The sequence below is a fragment of the Cherax quadricarinatus genome, chromosome 58, assembly GCF_038502225.1.
Source record: "Cherax quadricarinatus isolate ZL_2023a chromosome 58, ASM3850222v1, whole genome shotgun sequence".
In the NCBI taxonomy this organism is placed as follows: Eukaryota; Metazoa; Arthropoda; class Malacostraca; order Decapoda; family Parastacidae; genus Cherax; species Cherax quadricarinatus.
Genome location: NC_091349.1, coordinates 13,495,291 through 13,519,093, shown reverse-complemented (window position 1 = coordinate 13,519,093; position 23,803 = coordinate 13,495,291). Strand labels below are relative to the sequence as shown.

Here is a 23,803-nt window from a genome sequence, read left to right as displayed (position 1 = left end):
TGAATGCCTTCTATCCCCCCCCCCCCCTTCCACTGTATAATCATTATGGGTTTAGCACTCCCCCATAATGATAATTGGCAATAAAAAATACAAAACAGGCAACAATATCTATGGTAAAATAATGTAACAACAAAATCTACTAGCATGGACAATGAGACACAACATGCAATTATTTAAACATAAAGTATTAAAAAAAATGTTTAAATAATTCCACATCATATAAAAACCTTATCAGACTGGCAATTGAAAAAAAAAATTGCCTAAAAGTTCCTGTTAGTACCTACAGAAATCCTAGAAATTACATATAATAAACATGACTTGGGCAAAAATGCTGAAGCCTTGCGTAAACTAAAATGTGCTCTTCAGTCAGCCGCACACCACACCACACATCACACACACAGGGCAGGAGCACCTGCAAGTAGTGGTTATGGGTGAGGGGGGATCTGTGCTCCAGTTTCCTTAATTAAGCCTGGATACCTTCCACATCCCCCCCCCACAGGCGCTGCATAATCCTACGGGTTTAGTGCTCCCCCTTGATTATAATAATAATAATATGGGTGAGGGGTGTGTGCCTGATAATCAAGAGAAAATCATCTCAAAGCAATGATTCCTGCTAAAAGATGGGAATAACCATTCATATCCCAAACTCTATACATGTATAGCTTGTTTCATGGGTGTAGGGTCTGACAAAGAAAGATGATGGTTTCCAGGGTTCACTGAACTCTACACACAAAATAGTTTTTCATACATCAAAAATTCATATTTTGTGTTCAGGTTTTCATGATCCACACAGGGATTCCTACCACCAGCACCCTCAATGTACTGTAACACTGGGAAATATATAAACTGAATGTTCATAAGAGTCCACAACCAGGATGCCAGCAGAGAGCATCTTTCTTACAGGCATGAGCAATACCCTACATCTTAAGACAACAATTATCTTAAACTAATCTCCAAGCAAGGCAGAAAAATCCTGATCACTGCTTGCATGCTTACTTATACTAAGCTCAAAAGCAACACTACAAGCCTTTGCTGTAGAATCCAGGTGAAGTCATATGTCAGAGAATCAGTGTGAACTTTTCTAGCATCCAGCAGATGGCTACTCTGTAACCCTGCATGACCTTGGTGGGTTTAGCGTTTAGTTTTGAATATTATAATACTGTAATACTCTGTAACCCAGTAGGAAGTAAAGAGTAAGAGCAATTTTTGTTTACACATATATGATAGTTATCTATGTGGAGGAAAAAACCTAAGTTCAAAGTTTCCTTCATAGGAATACAACCTGGTGCCATCCATGAGAACCTAGATACTATAACCTGGTACTGGATCATACTTCAGTGACAGTACCAAGGGAGGCTTCAGCCCCCCAGAAATTCCCTCAGCCCTACAAATAAAAACAGTAATAATAATAACACTGCTTCTAAACAAGTCTCCTAGCCCCCATGTTCCAATAATACAGCCACCCCAGTATAGAAATTCTGGAACTGCCCTGACCTCATAGCATGGTATATTGGTGTCCCAAGGGCATCATTGACTAATGATAGGGAATTTGCATAATGGAAGGTCAAATTGGACTTATTCACTAGCTTCATGCCCTCCATGATAAGCTCCAATGTGCATGAGCTAATATATCCAAGGAGCCTGACATTCCTCTAATATCGAGACTAATATAATGGTGATTCAGGCCCATTTGGAAATAAGCTAATAAAGAGGCCTGTGTCTTGAATATAATGACCAAAACCTGGACAAGTATAAATAATCCTTAACCCCTTCAGGGTCCAAGGCCCAAATCTGAAGTGGTGCCCCAGTGTCCAAGAATTTTCAAACAAACAAATTGTTATTTTTTCTTATGAAATGGTAGAGAATCTTTTTGTGAAGGTAATAAAACAAAAAGTACGAAATTTGATGGAAAATTGACGAAATTATGCTCTCGCGAATTTTGATGTGTCAGCGATATTTACGAATCAGCGATTTTGCCGAGTTTGACTCCCATTTTAGGCCAATTACATTATTCCAGTCAACCAAATTCTTAGCTATTTCACTAGTATTACTTCTATTCTATCGATTGAGCACAAGAAATCACCAAGTCAACTGTTTCAACTACAAATTAAAGTGATCGGAAATTGTTAATTTGGCCAATTTAACACAAAGTTCAAAATATTCCAATTTCAAAATAGGGTCCAGAATAAACAATGTAGGTATTCCTGGAACTAAACTAACATTTCCTCTGTTCATTAGTTATGTTTTGAGGCTTTACAAATAAATTCCATTTTGAATTTTTATTCACCAAAAAATAGAAGATTTACTGTTATGCAATACTGTAATAATTGTATAAATATCATCACCATATTTGTGAATGCATATTAGACCCACCAGCTGGCGTGTATTAGACGTGTGAGGCCGTTTGTTTACTCTTGAATATCGGCAAAAATTTAACATTTCTGCTACTTTGAGCTCAGTTTCAATCCATTTCCAGTGCTAAAACCAATCAAAATCATCTCTATTTCTGTAATATGTCTTCCATTCTATCAAATGAGACCAAGAAATCGCAAATAGAACTATAAAAAACATACGAAAAAACACTGCAAAGTCGCTGTTTTAATCGAAAAATCATGATTTCAGTTTTTTTCTCTCATTATACACAGCGTGCTGCAGGATCTGTTTTATGTGGTGCACACATACCACATAGATGTATTCTCTCATATCTAGGCCCAAATGTACCACTCACAGTTTATCAGAGTGAACTGAGCTCATGACGTAGATCTACGGTTTGGACCCTGAACATAAAGCCGTAGATCTACGGGACGGACCCTCAAAGGGTTAAACATCCCTGGACATAGCATGAGCCTTTGGTAAACCCCTAGTCTTAACCCTTTCAGGGTCCAGAGGCCAAATTTCAAAGTGCGCACCAGGGTCCAAGGATTTTCCAAAAAAAATTTTGTTATTTTTTCTTATGAAATGGTAGAGAATCTTTTTCTGAAGGTAATAAAACAAAAAGTATGAAATTTGATGGAAAATTGACGAAATTATGCTCTCGCGAATTTTGATGTGCCAGCGATATTTACGAATCGGCGATTTTGCCGACTTTGACTCTCATTTTAGGCCAATTACGTTATTCCAGTCGACCAAATTCTTAGCTATTTCACTAGTATTACTCTTCTATCGATTGAGCACAAGAAATCACCAAGTCAAATGTTTCAACTACAAAATAAAGTGATCGGAAATTGGTAATTTGGCCAATTTAACACAAAGCTCAAAATATTCCAATTTCAAAATAGGGTCCAGAATAAACACTGTAGGTATTCCTGGCACTAAACTAACATTTCCTCTGTTCATTAGTTATGTTTTGAGGCTTTACAAATGAATTCCATTTTGATTTTTTATTCACATAATGAATTTTTATTCAAATCAAAAAATAGAAGATTTACTGTTATGCAATATTGTAATAATTGTATAAATATCATCACCACATTTGTGAACGTATATTAGACCTACTAGCTGACGTGTATTAGACGTGTGAGGTCATTTGTTTACTCTTGAACATTGGCAAAAATTTAACATTTCTGCTACTTTGAGCTCAGTTTCAAGCCATTTCCAGTGCGAAAACCAATCAAAATCATCTCTATTTCTGTAATATGTCTTCCATTCTATCAAATGAGACCAAGAAATTGCAAATACAACTACAGTGGACCCCCGGTTAACGATTTTAATCCGTGCAAGAGGGCTCATCGTTATGCGAAATAATCGTTATGCGAATGAATTTTCCCCATAAGAAATAATGGAAATAAAATTAATCCGTGCAAGACGCCCAAAAGTATGAAAAAAATTTTTTTTTACCACATGAAATGTTAATTTTAATACACACAAACTGAAAAAGGCATGCACAATTACATGACACTTACTTTTATTGAAGATCTGGTGATGATTGATGGGATGGGAGGAGGGGAGAGCATTATCTTCTTACTGTTTAGAAGGGGAATCCCCTTCCATTAGGACTTGAGGTAGCAAGTCCTTTTCTGGGGTTACTTCCCTTCTTCTTTTAATGCCACTAGGACCAGCTTGAGAGTCACTGGATCTCTGTCGCACAACAAATCTGTCCATAGAGCTCTGTACCTCCCGTTCCTTCAAGACTTTCCTAAAATGGGCCATAACATTGTCATTGAAATAGTCACCAGCACGGCTTGCAACAGCTGTGTCAGGGTGATTTTCATCTATAAAGGTTTGCAGTTCAACCCACTCTGCACACATTTCCTTAATCTTTGAAGTAGGCACAATGGATTCCACAACTGGCATAGGCTTCTCAGGGTTAGCCCCAAACCCTTCAAAATCTTTCTTAATTTCCATACTAATTCTCACCCTTTTTACCACAGGGTTGGCACTAGAAGCTTTCTTGGGGCCCATGGTCACTTATTTTCCAGAAACAGCACCGAAAACACTGTAATAATACGAAATATTCCGAGTGTATGCTTGGATGTTACCGCGGAGGCTGGCTGGTAAACAATGGGACGGCCGGCACATGTGAGGGCACATTGGACGCGTCTCGGACGAAAATCGGTAAGCGGGTTTTTAATCGGTATGCGCGGCAAAAATTTTGCGATAAAAGTAATCGTTATGCGGAAAAATCGCTATGCGATGCCATCGTTATGCGGGGGTCCACTGTATAACAAACATACAAAAAACACTGCAAAGTCACTGTTTTAATCGAAAATCATGGTCACAGTTTTTTTCTCTCATTATACACTGTGTGCTACAGGATTTGTTTTATGTGGTGCACACATACCACATAGATGTATTCTCTCATATCTAGGCCCAAATTTACCACTCACAGCTTATCAGAGTGAGCTGAGCTCATGGCGTAGATCTACGGTTTGGACCCTGAACGTAAAGCCATAGATCTACGGGGCAGACCCTGAAAGGGTTAATACATATCCTCCATTACAATATAAGCATTATTCACTCGGCTTACCTGGAGAGGGTTTCGGGGGTCAATCAACGCTCCCGCGGCTCGATCTGAGATCAGGCCTCATGGTGGATCAGGGTCTGATCAATCAGGCTGTTACTGCTGGCTGCACACAAGCTGACATACGAACCACAGCCCGGTTGATCAGGTACTGACTTTAGGTGCCTGTCCAGTGCCTTCTTAAAGACAGCCAGGTGTCTATTGGTAATCCCCCTTATGTATGCTGGGAGGCAGTTGAACAGTCTTGGGCCCCGGACACTAATTATATCTCCTGCCGAGTCTTTTGCTTTCATAGGGAGTGATTTTCGTGTGCAGATTTGGTACCAATCCCTCCAGGACCTTCCAAGTGTATATTATCACGTACCTCTTTCTCCTGCGTTCCAGGAAATACAGGTCAAGGACCTTCAACTGTTCCCAGTAATTTAGGTGCCTTATCGTACTTATGTGTGCCGTGAAAGTTCTTTGTACACTCTCCAGGTCTGCAATGTTGCCAGCCTTGAAGGGGGCCATTAGTGTACAGCAGTATTCCAGCCTAGAGAGCATATGCGATTTGAAGAGAATCATCATGGGCTTGGAGTCCCTAGTTTTGAAGGTTCTCATTATCCATCCTATCAGTTTCCTAGCAGATGAGGTAGATACATTGTTGTGGTCTTTGACAGCGAGGTCCTCTGACATTATCACTCCCAGGTCCTTCACATTACTTTTCCGCTCTATTGTATGGTTAGAATTTGTCGTATACCCTGATACATTTTAAATTTCCTCAAGTTTCCCATATCTGAGTACATGTAGTTGAAATTTCTCCACGTTGAACTTCATACTGTTTTGAATGGCCCATTCAAAGATTTGGTTGATGTCCGCTTGGAGTCTCACAGTGTCTTCGATAGAGGTCACTTCCATGGTAATCCGGGTGTCATCCGCAAAGGAAGACATGGAGCTATGGCGTTCATCTCTGTCTATGTCCTCACCAACAACAGAATAATCTATTAGAAGCTCCCTTGGGTTTTGGAAATTCTTCATCTTATAATATTCCTCAAATAAGATGAATTTTCCTCTTTTGAATAAGTCATTTTGCCTTGACTATGCCCATTTGCTATCCAATAGGCATGACCATCCTCTTTTTTACAGTCTGGATGAAAAGGTAAGTCTACTGTGAATGTGAATAAATTGTATACTGATAAAACACTTGTCAGAACGAAAACTTTCATAAAGATAAATATTTCACTTGGAGATCAAGCTTGGTCTCCAAGTGAAACAGTCTTAATAAAAATTTCCATTTTGACATTGTGTTTTATCAGCTTGTCAGTTTTGCAACCTCTTCCCCAAATGGTACACTCTAATACGCATAATTTTCATCACTAAACTGTGGGGGCTTGCCTTTGAATGTGCTACCCTTTATTTAAATCTAATGGTCCAGGGATGTCTTATTATATTCTATTTAGCCTATAATTTGCCCCTGCTCAGGTGACCATTACTAAATTGAGGTCACATGCTTGTTAGCTGTGCAAGTGTGACCCACAACAATGCAGTTGCCATCCTCTCACTGAAGCCTGTGTATCTTTATAAGTATATGCTTCTAAGCTGTTGTGTTCTGAGCACTTCTGCAAAAAAGTGATTATGTGTGAGTGAGGTGAAAGTGTTGAATAATGATGAAAGTATTTTCTTTTTGGGGATTTTCTTTCTTTTTTGGGTCACCCTGCCTTGGTGAGAGACGGCCGACTTGTTAAAAAAAAAATATATAATCTATGGAAGAGCTGCCAAAAGAATACTAAAAACTTTATTCTTTTATAGTGACAAAGAACTGAAACTATATATAAGAGAAAGTAGTAAATGCTTCAGTCACTGAACACTAAAAAACAGAATAAAAATTGAAGGACACCACAAGCATAGCTCTGCTTCTGTAGCTATAACTATGTAATCACCTCTGCTCGGATTTGTGCCATGTGGTGTCCCCTCATTTGTGTTACTTTCTCCAGTGTTCTATTGTTATATAATATATACAGCATGTATGGTCATACCCTGCTTTACGTTGTTTTGACTTACGTCATGTTTGCCTTTACACCCTTTTCTAGAGTAAATTTCAGTTTAGCAAATGTCATTATGCTTGACATTGTCACTCAACAACATCACCTATGTCATAATAAAAATCATGAAATACATAAATAAATTTTCCTTAAAAATATATTTAAAATAAATAATACACAAAAATTAACAATAAAAGATAAAAGATGCTAAAAAATTTAAAATACAATAAAAACAAATTAAAGACCAAAAAAATGTATACATAGACGTAGTTCCATCGTCTTGCCGCGTGGCAGCGTTGCTGCTGGTTCTCATTCAAAGAAAGGGCGATGCCATATGTATTTTTGCCCATGCTGCAATCATGTGCTTGCTTTGCCTTTTGCTGTTATTTTTGTGATTACTCCTTTACTGTGTTTGTGTTTGCCATGGGTCCTAAGAAGGATAGTGCTAGTGATTCTAAGTGTAATGTGGTTACGATGGAAGATAAGTTAAACATGACTAAAAGGTACTTTTTAATGCCTTAACAAGAGTTATATTCTTTTACATATTCTTTACAATAACTGTAAGGTGTTTTTCATCATACTTAAGGCATTTTTAAGGGAAATAACAAGGTTTATAAAATAATTTTTTGTGTTCATTATTCTTTAAAAAATATGACTTAAAATGTGTTTTTAGTGTTCTTTAAGATTAAGTGATAGTTACATTCTTTCACCAATTGTTTATGCTAGTTTTGCAGTGTCTGTTGTCATTTTAAGGCATTATGTCCAGTTTACATCATGGCTCTTAGAACCAATTAATGACGTAGGGCAGGGTATGACTGTATATATATTTTTTCAACACGTTGGTCGTCTCCCGTTGAGGCAGGGTGACCCAAAATAGAAAGGAACACTTTCACCATCATTCACACATAATCACTGTCTTTGCAGAGGTGCCCAGATACGACAGTTCAAGTGTCACTCCAAACAATCAATATCCCAAACCCCTCCTGTAATATGCAGGCATTGTACTTATCACCTACAGGACTCCAGTCCACACAAAATATTACCCTACTCACACTCCAACACTCTGGACTTGAGTTCTGGAGGTGGGAAGTACAGTACCTACACTTTAACCCTTCAACTGTTCAAACAAATTTGCATTCACATGCGTAGTGCTCCAAAAGTAGATCTATGTTTTTTTACATATTTTCAAATATAACAAAAAAAAAAAAATAGATCAAAGTTTTTTTTACTCATTTTCAAATGTAAAAAAAAAAGAGGATCTATGTTTTTTTACATACTTTAAGATGTTGAAAAAACGTAGATCTACGTTTGGACAGTTTAAGGGTTAAATGAGGGGTCTGGGATATTTGCTGTTTGGAGCGACATCTGTAAACACAAAAGCAAATGCACACAAAACACTGGCACTTATTGTTGCTGCAAGGTACCAGTTAACTATTATTCTACACTGTTTATTAGTTACATGTGCACAGCATAAGTGGTCACTGTTGTGCTGTATGGTACTAATGCATGGCACACACAGCCCTTTGTATGGATCATGCAAGCTGACTCTGATCCTATACCATGTTCATTTCTTACATGTGAATATAAGCAGTCCTTATGTGGGACTTATTGTGCCATGTGTTCATTGGTTATAGGTAGTAGGCTGGTAGACAGCAACCGCCCAGGGAGGTACCACCGTCCTGCCAAGTGAGTGTAAAACGAAAGCCTGTAATTGTTTTACATGATGGTAGGGTTGCTGGTGTCCTTTTTTCTGTTTCATAAACATGCAAGATTTTAGGTACGTCTTGCTACTTCTACTTACACTTAGGTCACACTGCACATACATGTACAAGCATATATACACATACCCCTCTGGGTTTTCTTCTATTTTCTTTCTAGTTCTTGCTCTTGTCTATTTCCTCTTATCTCCATGGGGAAGTGGAATAGAATTCTTCCTCCATAAGCCATGCGTGTCATAAGAGGCTACTAAAATGCCGGGAGCAAAGGGCTAGTAACCCCTTCTCCTGTATATATTACTAAATTTAAAAGGCAAAATTTTTTTTTTTCCTTTTGGGCCACCCCACCTCAGTAGGATATGGCTGGTGCATTGAAAGAAGAAGTGTTCATTGGTACATGTACATGGCATAACATGCCATTGTATGCCCACTATTGTGCCGTGTGATGCTGGCATGTTGCTGTTAATTTCTTGTATACACATAGCATTAGCCAATCCTTGTCTCATGACTTGAAGCCAGTTTCAGGTCCTTGCATTCCAGCTCTGCATCCCACTGGGTCCTGCCTCCCACTGTTGTTAATTATTAAAGATGGCCTCTCTCCTCCATATGCTTCTGTTGTAGTGGCTTCATTTCCAGCTATACTGCCCAGCATGAAATGATTGGATGACATGTTCACTCTTTGTTTTCTGAATGTTATACCACTTCCTGGAGCATCATATAAGAACATAAGAAAGAGGGAACACTGCAGCAGGCCTACTTGTTCATGCAAGGCAGGTCCAATCCTCCGACCAAAGCCAATGCCCTAACCTAGTCAGGTCAGGTCACATTCACTTAAGGAAAGACCATGGCATCTGACCTAGTAGCACAAGCTAGTCAGGTCCAACTCACACCCACTCATGTATTAATGTAATCTATTTTTAAAACTACACAACGTCTTAGCTTCTATGATGGTACTCAGGAGTTTGTTCCACTCATCCACAACTCTATTACCAAACCATTGCTTTCCTATATCCTTCCTGAATCTGAATTTTTCCAACTTAAAGCCACTGCTGAGAGTCCTGTCCAAGCTAGATATTTTTAGAACACTATTTACATCCCCTTTATATATTCCCATTTTCCATTTATACACCTCAATCATATCCCCCTTAATTCTATGCCTTTCTAGAGAGTGCAGATTCAGGGCCCTCAGTCTGTCCTCATAGGGAAGATTTCTGTTACATGGGATCAACTTTGTCATCCTCCTTTGTAAGTTTTCCAGTGCATTTATATCCATTCTGTAATACGGTGACCAGAACTGTGCAGCATAATCTAAATGAGGCCTAACCAAAGATATATATAGTTGAAGAACAACCTGAGGACTACTATTATTTATACTTCTTGATATGAAGCCAAGGATTTAACTTTATTGCAAACACTTATGCACTGTTGTCTTGGTTTCAGATTATTGCTAACCAGAACTCCTAAATCCTTTTCACAATCAGTAATATTAAGATCTACATTATTTAGTTTATATGTGGCATGGTTATTGTCCTGTCCAACATTTAGAACTTTGCATTTGTCTATGTTAAACTGCATCTGCCACTTCTCCGACCACTGCATCAGTCTATTCAAATTATCCTGGGGTGCTCTAATGTCCTCGTTAGAATGAATTGGACAGCCTAATTTGGTGGCATGAGGAAATTTGCTTATGTTGCTATTTATTCCCTCATCTATGTCGTTTATGTAAATTGTGAACAACAAGGAGCCCAACACTGACCCCTGTGGAACACCACTTGTGACTTGCCCCCATTCTGATTTCTCCCCATTTATGCAAACTCTCTGCTGCCTATTTATCAGCCATGCCTCTACCCAGGAAAAAATTTCTCCTATTTTGTGTGCCTTAAGTTTCCTCAATAGCCTCTGATGTGGAACTCTATCTAAAGCCTTACTGAAGTCCATATACACAATATCATATTCGATACCATGATCTACCTCCTCAAATATCTAAGTGAAAAAGGTTAGCAAATTCGTGCTGAGATTCATTAATCAATTTATGCCTTTCAAGATAGCTACGAATTGCCTTGGCAATTACTGATTCCATAAATTATCCCACTATAAAGGTAAGGCTTATTGGTCTATAGTTTGAAGCTAAGGATCTGTCACCTGCCCTGTAAATAGGTATTACATTTGCCATTTTCCACCTGTCTGGTACTATGCCAGTTTGTAGTGATATATTGAATAGATTAGACAAGAGTATGCCAAGTTCCTCTTTCCATTCCTTTAAAACCCTTGCAAATAGTTCATCGGGGCCTGGGGATTTGTTAGGTTTTAATTTCTCTATTTGTCTGAGGACCATGTCACTAGTTACCCCAATCATGCATAGTTTATCATCCTGTTCTACATAATTCATTATTTCTGGAATTTCACTAGTATCTTCCTGAGTAAAAACTGAGACCAAGTAAGTGTTGAGAAGTTCACACATTTCCTTATCACTGTCAGTGATCTGACCTGAGTTGCTCTTAAGTGGGCCTATCTTACTCCTAATTTTACTTCTGTATACCTGAAAGAACTGCTTGCTTGCTGTTTGCTGGGTACCTGTGTGTGTGTCTGCAAAGATGGTCTTCTGACCTTTCAGGATGTCTTGATTTATGATGTTCCAGTGCTGCCTAAGCCATTGGCCAAATACAGAGATCCTCTTTCACACCAAATTCCAGCACTTTCTCTAGTGCTCATGAAACCATTCTTACACAGCTCAGGTTTGTGCCAGCTTGGAATTTTTGCCACTTACCAGTCATCACTTTCATTATGGATATTGGTGATACGATTCCAAAGTGGGTCCTCTCATCATCCAGTGAAAGAACATTAAGTTTTGAAGTATGAAAATATGTTGTTGTGACCATGAGGCACACATTTCTACCTCTGCCAGTTGATATGTTTACTAATATTGACTAGATTGTTGTATATCTTGCCAACTTAGCTAATACATGCAGGTAACCTCATTCTAGCAGTGGTCATTAGAGCTGGGATGAACAAGTAGCATAACAGAGCTACTGAAGTTGAGTAATAGGTACAGATAGGCATATCATATCCCCAAGGGAAAGATATTAGTTATTCATACTTTCAAAACCTGATTTTTTCATAACAAGGAACAACAATTGTAGACTGACTGTTACTACTGAAAAATAAACCAATAACAACAAAAATAGGCAATCCAGAGAAAATGAAAGGCAAAAAAGGGCAAAGCCAGCTTAAAATGGTAGGAAAATCTAAATACTGGTGTAATTAGAGATATTCTGACAGGGTGTTATTTCTGTGCATTTATCAGAGTCCAAACACAGAAATATATATTCTACACGCAATTTCTCTAGACTTTGTAACATGTTTTTGTAACCTAATATGATACTTTAAACAGTAAAGAGCCTCTTATCAGCAATTTTTAAGACTGGCATTTTAAAAGAAGTAATGCACACAAGTATAAAGGACAATTTGAAGCACAGTGAGCATAATACAGGTAACTGAAGGCTTCACAAGCTTACCATATTATTTGTGCTGTGGCCATAAAATGTTGATTTGTTGCCAGACTTTTTAGCAGTAGTGATTCCTTAGCCTTAAAGAGAAAAATTGTGTCCTTAAGTTAATATCTTGTAAAATGGTCAGCCCTGAGGACATTATTTTTACCCGTTGTTTATTATGCCCAAGTACAATGACTTGACCTTTTGTGTGACAAGTAAAGCAAATTTAATACATTAACTATTTCCTTGTATGAAAACTGTAACTCAAGTACTATACAGATTTTCCCAAAACAGTGGCCGTTACACTTATAATTACTTGAATTATTATTGTTAGTCAATATCTTGACAGTAACAATGTAAGTCACTATACTTAGGAGCTTTTAGGTATTCCAACTTCTAAAAGTACTGATGATAGTGCTGCTATCATAAAAGGATACCTCAGAGTAATATATTTTCTTTTACATAATAAACATTTTTTTTTTTAAATTTTGTTTTTAGAAGGCAATAAAAATAATAAATGGTTGTTAATCTGGAAAGGTCATCTCCCAGCCACTAAGCTTAATTAGGCAAGCTTTAAATCTGCCTTGCACTCACCTTTGTCATAGGCTCTGTGATCTGTCATTACATGATGCTTAATATCTACAGTAATGTCTTTTAACTGTAGATGATTATTACATCATTTACAAGCCTTTACCTATAGAACTTTTCAAATTTAAACTGAACAAGTTATGTCTAAAATAAAAGCAGTAATAACTTTCTAAAAAGACTTCTGGACAGTGTGCTTGCCTGAGCATTACAGTAGTGTCAAGAGGTTTATTAAACCCTTTTTTATCCAAAAATTATGAAAACTGCTTTAACTTTCCACTAAGTGGATCATTGATATATTAAGTAATTTTTCTCACTAATTAAAGGCACAGTGAATACTGCACTGTATTGCAAAGTTGATAAATGACCCTTTACTGTACAATATTATTTGACAAATACAACGTCACTCAACAAGACAACATAGACACACCAGGAGGTGCGAGTGTGCATCACTCTTGTAGGCTGACGGTGACAGACCGTGTGTGTGACACATTATCCTTCAAACTGTCTGAATCTCGGGTAGAGAGTGAGAACTGGTCCTCTGTGCGATGTTGGTCACACCCATCATCACCTTCGGCTTCTTCAAGCAGAGGGGCTCCTGTAATGTAGTGATAACACTCATAATCTGTTCTCACTACTTTCATACATTAAGGAGAACAAAAGTAAGTGTAGTATAAAACCAAAGGTGAGATGTAGGAATTATGGCAGTAAAGTGCCAATATATGAATGTAATGAATACAAAAATCTTGAATTGTGTAAAGATAATTATCTATGTTGATGTTATGACAGTTCTCTAGCTATTAATACAACATTTGGCATAATAAATGGAATATAAAAACAGGAAAAAATCATGACTAACCACAAGACAAACAATAACTGAATATCAAAATACCACAGTGAAATAGAAAAATTAGAACAAAGGCTTTTTTTTACAATCACTAACAATGCTTTATCAATGTCAAAAATGTGCCAGAATCACGTGTAGCTTTGGCCAAGTTGGCCACTGAAGCATCTTTAGTAAGTACAAAAAAAGGTTTTGTTAGCCATTTTTACATTTCTGAATGGTGTTTTGATGTAAAGTAACAATGAAACAACAACCTAAGCAGTTTGCAAAATTTTTTTAGCTTTAGATTTTTTTAAAAGTACCGAGTCAAGGTCAGCCCATCTGAGACGAGGTTTAAAGTGAATTATTGTAGTGAAGAGCTAAACCTATAGGGGTCATCCAGTGCCTAGGAAAAGCCTATAAGGGTTATCCAGTGTCTAGGAAAAACCTATAGGGGTCATCCAGTGCCTCAGAAAAAACTATAGGGGTCATCCAGCACTTAGGAAAAACCTACAGGGGTCATCCAGTGCCTAGAAAAAGCCTATAAGGGTTATCCAATGTCTAGGAAAAACCTATAGGGGTCATCCAGTGCCTAGGAAAAACCTAGAGGGCTCATCCAGTGCTTAGGAAATGTAAGGTAATCAGGATCTAAAAAAAGGAAGTGTAGCACCAATTCTTTCTATCAAGAAGTCTTCAAAAGCACCCCCTTGAAGAGTTCTAAATGGAAAGAATAATTAAAAAAAATCAAGTAAAAAAGACAGCAAATGCCTGATACCAATCTGGCTAATTAACCATCAATATTATCAAACAACAAGCACTCTACACCACTCCCCTAAAAATATACGTAGGTGCATAAAAGTAGAGGTCATGAAAATATACATTTCATGCACCATATTTGAGTGCAATGGCTCTTTGGATATTGAACAAATATTAACTACCATACTAGATCAGCTGGTAATGATGAAGACACCCATCCCATGATATGTGAGATCAATTCCATGGTCAGGCAGGGCATAAGGAACATTCACGTCTGTAATGTGATGAGTTGATCACTCTCTCTCAAGCCTCCAACATAAGCTAATCCATTCTGCGAAGGGTTGGCCACTCTACAAATTGCTAGGAGGCATTGCAAAGGCAAAATATTTTTTCCAATTGAACTCAAACTCACCATTTAATGTGCTTTTGAACATACCCTCATTATTAACCAGAGAAGACGTGTCAAATGATGCTAGTGAGCCAGCCAAGGCACGACACGAGGGAGCTTGTGAGGTGCCGCTGCTTGTTCCACCAGAGCTTTGGGTATCCACTGTCACATTGGTGGAGTCGCTCACTGCAACAGTGTCTGTTGAGCCAAGGCTGTCACAGGCAGACCAGCTACGCATGCTCATAGAGCGTGAAGTGCTGCCAAGGAAAATATTAGTAATTTATAAAACACTGGTAATTATAGCAAGAAGTTCTGTATCAATCACAAATTTTCTTTCATATAAGTATAGTTTCTACTGTACATACAGAACACATAACATACTTGTTAAGGATTTAAAATGAAAATGGTACTGTCACTCATGCAAACAAATGTACTTACTAAAGTTTACCCATCATTTCTGTTAATGTTTCATGTTCACAAAACTACAATCAACGGAAGGAGAAAACTCCTCGCCTACTGAAGCACGTGTCCCTCAGATGGATTTAAAAGCCCGCAGTAAACCTTATCTAACAGTGTGTCAAAAGGAGACGAGCACAGTTTTGCAAGAAATCCGTGAATGGGGTTTTGAGGAGTGGAGGGAAGATTTGTGCTCAGATGAATCAACCTTTGCAGTGACTGGTAGTGGTGGAAGGAGGGTGTACCAGGTACCACATTCTGACCCCACACTTCCCACAGTACACTGATAAGACTGAAACACCTGCATCCCTCATGGTGTAGGGATTGTTTTACTTACTGTGGTGTTGGGGAATTAGTATAACTTCCCAAAAATATAAGGAATGAGAATAATTATCTGGAGCTTTTAATGGAACATTTACCTTATTATTTAGGAAGTACCAAACCTCCAAAGCAACACTGTTTATACAAGGCTGTACTCCTTGCCACACTGCCAAAAGTGTCAAAAAGTGCTTAAGTGATTGTGGAGTGCCCTATTTTAGTGACAGGCCAGATAACAGCCCAGCCCTAAACCCAACAGAAAATCTGTGGTCACTTAAGAAATGTCGCCTAGGGGACTGTAACATGTAGTGCGTCTCATAGCTTGAAGCAGCTACTTTTAGCTATGGGCCTCAGTCTCACCTACCACCCTTCACAATTTATCTGACAGTGTTCCTCGAAGGCTTCACCAGGCCACCGGGTGCCCCGGTGGCCTAGTGGCTAAATCTCTCGCTTTACACACGGAGAGCCCGGGTTCGATTCCCAGTGGGGTGGAAACATTTCTACGTGTTTCCTTACACCTGTTGTCATGTTCACCTAGCAGCAAATAGGTACCTTGGTGTTAGTCGACTGGTGTGGGTCGCATCCTGGGAGACAAGATTGAGGACCCCAATGGAAATAAAACACAGTCCTCGATGACGCACTGACTTTCCGGGGTTATCCTGGGTAGCTAACCCTCCGGGGTTAAAAATCCGAAGAAATCTCTCTCTTCAGAAATAACCGAAGTGCAAGAGGAATTTAACCACATATTAACTCCAGTGGGAAGTGTTATATTGTTTTGCTTGCATAACTTAACCAAAATTCTTGTTTTTTTTTTCAACCAGCATCATAACTTATTTCTCTAAGTTTAGTCTTTTCTACAATCATGTAATCTAAAACTTTCCAAACATCAAATAATTTTTTCCTTTACTAATATGAATCTAAATCGTCTAATACATCAGCTTTTACACACACATCTTTTAATAACTGTGCTTTTTTTCTACCATTATTATAATGTGTACTCCATGAGAAAGTGGAAAAGAATCCTTCCTCCATAAGCCATGCATGAGAGGTGACTAAAATGCCAGGAGCAAGGGGCTTGTAACCCCTTCTCTGTATAAATTACTAAACATAAAAATAGGAAAACTTTTGTTTCTTCTTTTTTTGGGCCACCCGGCTCTGGTGGGAGGCCAGAGTAAAAAAATAGTGTGTGTGAGCGTGCATGTGTATGTTAGCTACCATTTTGTCCTAGGCACATGTCAATTAGACACTAGGCCTGTTGTATATGCGTACATGCATGTGAGTGTGTGTGTGTGTGTGTGTGTGTGTGTGTGTGTGTGTGTGTGTGTGTGTGTGTGTGTGTGTGTGTGTGTGTGTGTGTGTGCACGCGTGTGTGTGTGTATGTGTGTGTGTGTATGTGTGTGTGCGCATGTGTGTGCGCATGTGTGTGCGCATGTGTGTGCGCATGTGTGTGCGCGTGCGTGCGTGTACACGTGCATGCGTGTGTACTCACCTAGTTGTGGTTGCGGGATTCGAGTCACAGTTCCTGGCCCCGCCTCTTCAACTGGCCACTACCCAGTCACTCTTTCTGCTCCGTGAGCTTTATCATACCTCTTCTTAAAGATATGTATGGATTCTGCCTCCACTACATCACTACCCAGGCTATTCCACTTCCTGACAACTCTGTGACTGAAGAAATACTTCCTAACATCCCTGTGGTTCATCTGAGTCTTCAACTTCCAACTGTAACCCCTTGTTGCTGTGTCCCATCTTTGGAACATCCTGTCTCTGTCCACCTTGTCTATACCTCTCAGTATTTTATATGTCATTATCATATCCCCGCTATCTCTCCTGACTTCCAGTGTCGTCAGGTTGATTTCCCTTAACCTCTCCGCGTAGGACATACCCCTTAGCTCCGGGAATAGTTTCTCTAGTTTCCTTACATGCTTGGCTAGGTGAGAGTTCCAGATTGGCGCTACATATTCTAATATGGGCCTAACGTACACAGTGTACAGGGTTCTGAATGACTCCTTATTTAGATGTCAGAATGCTGTTCTTAGGTTTGCAAGGCACCCATATGCTGCAGCAGTTATTTGGTTGATGTGTATCTCAGGAGATGTGCCTGGTGTTATACACACACCAAGATCCTTTTCCTTGAGTGAGGTTTGTAGGCTCTGGCCCCCCTAGATTGTACTCCGTCTGTGGTCTTCTTTGCCCTTCTCCAATCTTCATGACTGCACTTGGTGGGGTTGAACTCCAGGAGACAGTTGCTGGACCAGGCCTGCAGTCTGTCCAGATCCCTCTGTAGTTCTGCCTGGTCCTCATCCAACTGAATTCTACTCATTGTCTTCACATCATCTGCAAACACGTCGTTCACAAATACCAGAAACAGCATCGGTCCTAGGACTGATCCCTGTGGCACCCTGCTCATTACAGGCGTCCATTCTGACACCTCGCCACATACCATGACTCACTGTTGTCTTCCTGACAGGTATTCCCTGATACATTGTAGTGCCTTCCCTGTTATCCCTGCCTGGTCCTCCAGCTTCTGCACTAATCTCTTGTGTGGAACTGTGTCAAACACCTTCTTACATTCCAAGAAAATGCAATCTACCCACCCCTCTCTCTCTCGTCTTACTGCCGTCACCCTGTCATAGAACTCCAGTAGGTTTGTGACGCAGGATTTCCTGTCCCTGAAACCATGCTGGCTGTCGTTGATAAGCCCCTTCCTTTCTAGGTGCTCCACCACTCTTCTCCTGATAATTTTCTCCATGACCCTGCATACTATACACATCAGTGACACTGGTCTGTAGTTTAATGCTTCGCGTCTGTCTCCTTTTTTAAAAATTGGGACTACTTCTGGTAGTCGTCCTGTTTCGATAGATGTGTTGAAGATAGTTGTTAGTGTTACACAAAGCACCTCTGCTCCCTCTCTCAGTACCCATAGAGAGATGTTATCCGGCCCTATCGCATTTGAGGTATCTAGTTTGCTTAACAGCCTCTTCACTTCTTCCTCAGTTGTATGTACTGTGTCCAACACTTGATTGTGTACCCCATCTCTCTGCCTTTCTGGAGGCCTTTCTGTCTCCTCTGTGAACACTTCTTTGAATCTTGTGTTAAGCTCCTCACATACTTTGCGGTCACTTTTTGTAACCTCTCCTCCTTCCTTCCTCAGTCTGATTACCTGGTCCTTGACTGTTGTTTTCCTCCTGATGTGGCTGTACAACAGCTTTGTGTGTATGTGTATGTGTGTGTGTGTGTGTGAGCGAGCACGTGTGTGTGTGTGTGTGTGTGTGTGTGTGTGTGTGCACGTGTGAACGTGAGTGCGTGTGTGTGCGTGTGTGCGTGCGTGTGCGCGTGTGAGGGTGTGCGTGCATGAGGGTGTGCGTGCGTGTGTGTACAGTACAGTATCAAATTACTCTTAAGTGATAATGTATGATGTGCACAAATGTATGGTAAAGTACCTAGAATATTGTATACAGTATTTGGTGCTAATAAAATCCTTAACTTAACCCTTCTCTTTAAGTTTACTTTGATAACAAATGGGTTTACCAGGTATATTTATAGGACCCTAACAGCAAAAGCAAAGCAACACAAAGCAAACCTAGGCTAGCCTAGCCTAAGCTAAGCTAAGCAACCTAGCCTAGGTTAGCCTGCCTTAATTAAACTAGCCTAGCTAAATTAGCCTAAACTAACCTGATTTAACCTTGTAAAATGTCATGGTACCCACACATAATGCAGCAGCATTAATTTTGTTATAAGACACAGCTACTTGTAACATAAGAGTGCAACCACACTTCAAATGGTATTAAGGGCATCAGTTTTTAAAAGGTTTGCACGACGAGAGGAAAATAAAGAAAAATACATTTCTTATCTCACCTGGAAGATTGGCGAGCCGATCCAATAGACTGATAAGAAATGTTATCCGGATTGTCTCTGTGGCGTGATCGTCGTACCCCAGGCACCACTACTCTATGTCCTCTGCTTCGATGGTTGTGAGGAGTGAAGCGACCTCCTGCATTTGATCCATGAGGCTCGAACATAATTGCTGGTCTGTGTCGTACAGCCTCCTCATAAGTAGGTGGGACACCCTAGCAGAAAGTGATATATTCAAATTAGTTCTTAAAATCTATTACTCAATCTACCCCCTTTTTTTTTTTTTTGGTAAGACATTGGCTGTTTCCCACTGAGGCAAGGTGACCTAAAAATGATGAAGCACTTTCATCATCACTTACTCTATATCAACAGATAGGCTCTTGTTCAAGGGAACTGAGGCACCTTCCCTTTCTTTGGATCAGACCTGATTATCTCCCATTTACCAAGTGCTTCATGACCCTGCATATTTAGCATGGGAGATCTTCCTCAGGAATAATGGAAATAGTGAGATGGCCTCCAGACAGCCCTATCTGCACATGTCACTGTAGCCTGTGTGACATACCTCTGACTGGATCCAAGGGCTCTTCTCTGCCTGCCTCTTCTAATATTATATGTTATGACTGACAAACCTGTGGCATGCCTACCCAAGAAAGCATGTGAGAACAATTTTTTTTTTTACACATCGCCGGAAAGCAGAACGCCATTTGTTTTTCCACTTATAAATGCATATAACCTAGGTAGTAGGATAGTAGATAGCAACCGCCCAGGGAGGTACTACCGTCCTGCCAAATGAGAGTAAAACGGAAACCTGTAATTGTTTTACATGATGGTAGGATTGCTGGTGTCTTTTTTCTCTCTCATAAACATGCAAGATTTCAGGTACATCTTGCTACTTCTACTTACACTTAGGTCACACTACACATACATGTACAAGCAAATATATACATACATACCCCTCTGGGTTTTCTTCTATTTTCTTTCTAGTTCTTGTTCTTGTTTATTTCCGCTTATCTCCATGGGGAAGTGGAACAGAATTCTTCCTCCGTAAGCCATGCGTGTCGTAAGAGGTGACTAAAATGCAGGGAGCAAGGGGCTAGTAACCCCTTCTCCTGTATATATTACTAAATTTGAAAGGAGAAACTTTCGTTTTTCCTTTTGGGTCACCCCACCTCAGTGGGATACAGCTGGTACGCTGAAAGAAGAGGAAGAAAAATGCATATAAATGACAGACAACAAGTTTACACTAACTTATATTAAGTTAGTACAGAACTAGGCTAGGTAGTTTGTTGGACTATATCTTGGTAGATAAAAGACTACTGAGTAGACTTTAGGATGTACATGTTTACAGAGGGGCCACAGATATATCAGATTACTTTCTAGTTGTAGCTACAGTGAGAGTAAAAGGTAGATGGGATACAAGGAAAATAGAAGCAGCAAGTAAGAGAGAGGCGAAGGTTTATAAACTAAAAGATGAGGCAGTTAGGGTAAGATACAAACAACTATCGGTGGATAGATGAGCTAGTGAGAATATAGGCAATAGGGTGGAAGATGTATGGGGTAGGTTTAAGAATGTAGTGTAAGAGTATTCAGCAGAAGTTTGTGGTTACAGGAAAGCGGGTGTGGGAGGGAAGAAGAGCGATTGGTGGAATGATGATGTAAAGAGGGTAGTAAGGGAGAAAAAGTTAGCACATGAGAGGTTTTTACGAAGTAGAAGTGATGCAAGGAGGGAAGAGTATATGAAGAGAAAAAGTGAGGTTAGGAGAGTGGTGAAGCAATTTAAAAAGAGAGCAAATGAGAGAGTGGGTGAGATGTTATCAACAAATTTTGTTGAAAATAAGAAAAAGTTTTGGAGTGAGAGTAATAAGCTGAGGAAGCCTAGAGAACAAATGGATTTGCCAGTTAAAAATAGGAGAGGAGAGTTATTAAATGGAGAGTAAGAGGTATCGGGAAGATGGGCGGAATATTTTGAGGAACTGTTAAATGTTGAAGAAGATAGGGAAGCTGTGATTTTGTGTATAGGGCAAGGAGGAATAGCATCTTGTAGGAGTGAGGAGGAGCCAGTTGTGAGCGTGGGGGAAGTTCGTGAGGCAGTGGGTAGAATGAAAGGGGGTAAGGAAGCTGGGATTGATGGGATAACGATAGAAATGTTAAAAGCAGGTGGGGATGTAGTTTTGGAGTGGTTGGTGCTGTTATTTAATGAATGTATGGAAGAGGGTAAGGTACCTAGGGACTGGCAGAGAGCATGCATAGTTCCTTTGTATAAAGGCAAAGGGGATAAAAAAATAGTGCAAAAATTATAGGGGAATAAGTCTGTTGAGTTCTAGGTAGCAGGTTGGTAGACAGCAACCGCCCAGGGAGGTACATACTACTGTCCTGCCAAGTGAATGTAAAACAAAAGCCTGCAATTGTTTTACATGATGGTTGGGTTGCTGGTGTCTTTTGTCTGTTTCATAAACATGCAAGATTTCAGGTACATCTTGCTACTTCTACTTACACTTACGTCACACTACACATACATGTACAAGCATATACAGTGGACCCTTGCCTAACGATGGCATCACATAACGTTAAATCCACCTAGCGATACATTTTAAGGCAAAAATTTTGCCTCGCCTAGCGCTAAAAAACTCGTTCAACGCGATTCGTCCGAGACGCGTCTATGTGCAGCCTGAGCCAGCCTCACTTGTTCCACGGGTGGCAGTGTTTACAAGCCAGCCTCAGTGGTCACATCCAAGCATACAATCGGAACATTTCGTATTATCACAGCCTTTTTAGTGATTTCACCTGCAAAATAAGTGACCATGGGCCCCAAGAAAGCTTCTAGTGCCAACACTACAGGAATAAGGGTGAGAATTACTATGGATATAAAGAAAGAGATCACTGCTAAGTATGAAAGTGGAGTGCGTGTCTCCGAGCTGGCTAGGTTGTATAGTAAACCCCAATCAACCATCGCTACTATTGTGGCCAAGAAAATGACAATCAAGGAAGCTGTTCTTGCCAAAGGTGCAACTTTGTTTTCGAAACAGAGATCGCAAGTGATAGATGATGTTGAGAGACTGTTATTGGTGTGGATAAACGAAAAACAGTTAGCAGGTGACAGTATCTCTCAAGCGATCATATGTGAAAAGGCTAGGGAGTTGCATGAGGACTTAATTAGAAAAATGCCTGCAAATAGTGGTGATGTGAGTGAATTTAAGGCCAGCAAAGGTTGGTTTGAGAGATTTAAGAAGCATAGTGGCATACATAGTGTGATAAGGCATGGTGAGGCTGCCAGTTCAGACCACAAAGCAGCTGAAAAATGTGCATGAATTCAAGGAGTACATAGACAGTGAAGGACTGAAACCTGAACAAGTGTTTAATTGTGACGAAACAGGCCTATTTTGGAAGAAAATGCCAAGCAGGGCCTACATTACTCAGGAGGAAAAGGCACTCCCAGGACATAAGCCTATGAAAGACAGGCTTACTCTGTTGATGTGTGCCAATGCTAGTGGTGATTGCAAAGTGAAGCCTTTATTGGTGTATCACTCTGAAACTCCCAGAGCACTCAGGCAAAAGAATATCCTCAAGGCTAATTTGTGTGCTGTGGAGGGCAAACAGTAAGGCATGGGTAACTAGGGACTTTTTCTATGACTGGTTACACCATGCATTTGCCCCCACTGTGAAAAATTACCTAACTGAAAAGAAATTAGACCTTAAGTGCCTCCTGGTGTTAGACAATGCCCCTGGTCATCCTACAGACTTGGCAGAGCGATTTTGTGGGGACATGAGCTTCATTAAGGTAAAGTTTTTGCCTCCTAATACCACTCCTCTCCTGCAGCCCATGGACCAGCAGGTCATTGCAAACTTCAAAAAACTGTACACAAAAGCTCTGTTTGAAAGGTGCTTTGTAGTGACCTCAGAAACTCAATTGACTCTAAGAGAGTTTTGGAGAGATCACTTTAATATCCTCAATTGTGTAAACCTTATAGGTAAGGCTTGGGAGGGAGTGACTAAGAGGACCTTGAACTCTGCTTGGAAGAAACTGTGGCCAGAATGTGTAGACCAAAGGGATTTTGAAGGATTTGAGGCTAACCCTGAGAAGCATATGCCAGTTGAGGAATCAATTGTGGCATTGGGGAAGTCCTTGGGGTTGGAGGTTAGTGGGGAGGATGTGGAAGAGTTGGTGGAGGAGGACAATGAAGAACTAACCACTGATGAGCTGCTAGATCATCTTCAACAGCAAGAGGCCAGACCTGAGGAAACTGCTTCGGAGGAGGGGAGAGAGAAATTGAAGAAGTTGCCTACTTCAAAGATTAAGGAAATATGTGCAAAGTAGCTTGAAGTGCAAACCTTTATGGATGAAAATCACCCTCGCACAGCTATTGCAAGCTGTGCTGGTGACTATTACACTGACAATGTTGTGAAACACTTTAGGAAAGTTATAAAGGAACGAGAGGTA

At 39.9% G+C, this 23,803-nt stretch overlaps 1 protein-coding gene across 3 annotated transcripts in view; it reads right to left on the bottom strand.

The window, feature by feature from the left end:
* Window positions 1-12,144: 12,144 nt before the first annotated feature.
* Window positions 12,145-23,803, bottom strand: part of LOC128698096 (sushi domain-containing protein 4) — a 63,005-nt gene continuing 51,346 nt past the window's right edge. For 2 of the 3 annotated variants that reach the window (XM_053790199.2, XM_053790200.2), the window contains 3 exons: window positions 19,369-19,580; window positions 14,788-14,996; window positions 13,087-13,370 (listed from right to left, as the gene is read on the bottom strand). In XM_053790199.2, coding sequence (XP_053646174.1) covers window positions 13,222-13,370; window positions 14,788-14,996; window positions 19,369-19,580 — 570 coding nt within the window. In that variant the 3' untranslated portion in view covers window positions 13,087-13,221. Of the gene's footprint in view, window positions 12,283-13,086; window positions 13,371-14,787; window positions 14,997-19,368; window positions 19,581-23,803 lie in introns of those variants that run through there. The other variant, XM_070097618.1, reaches the window with a different exon arrangement.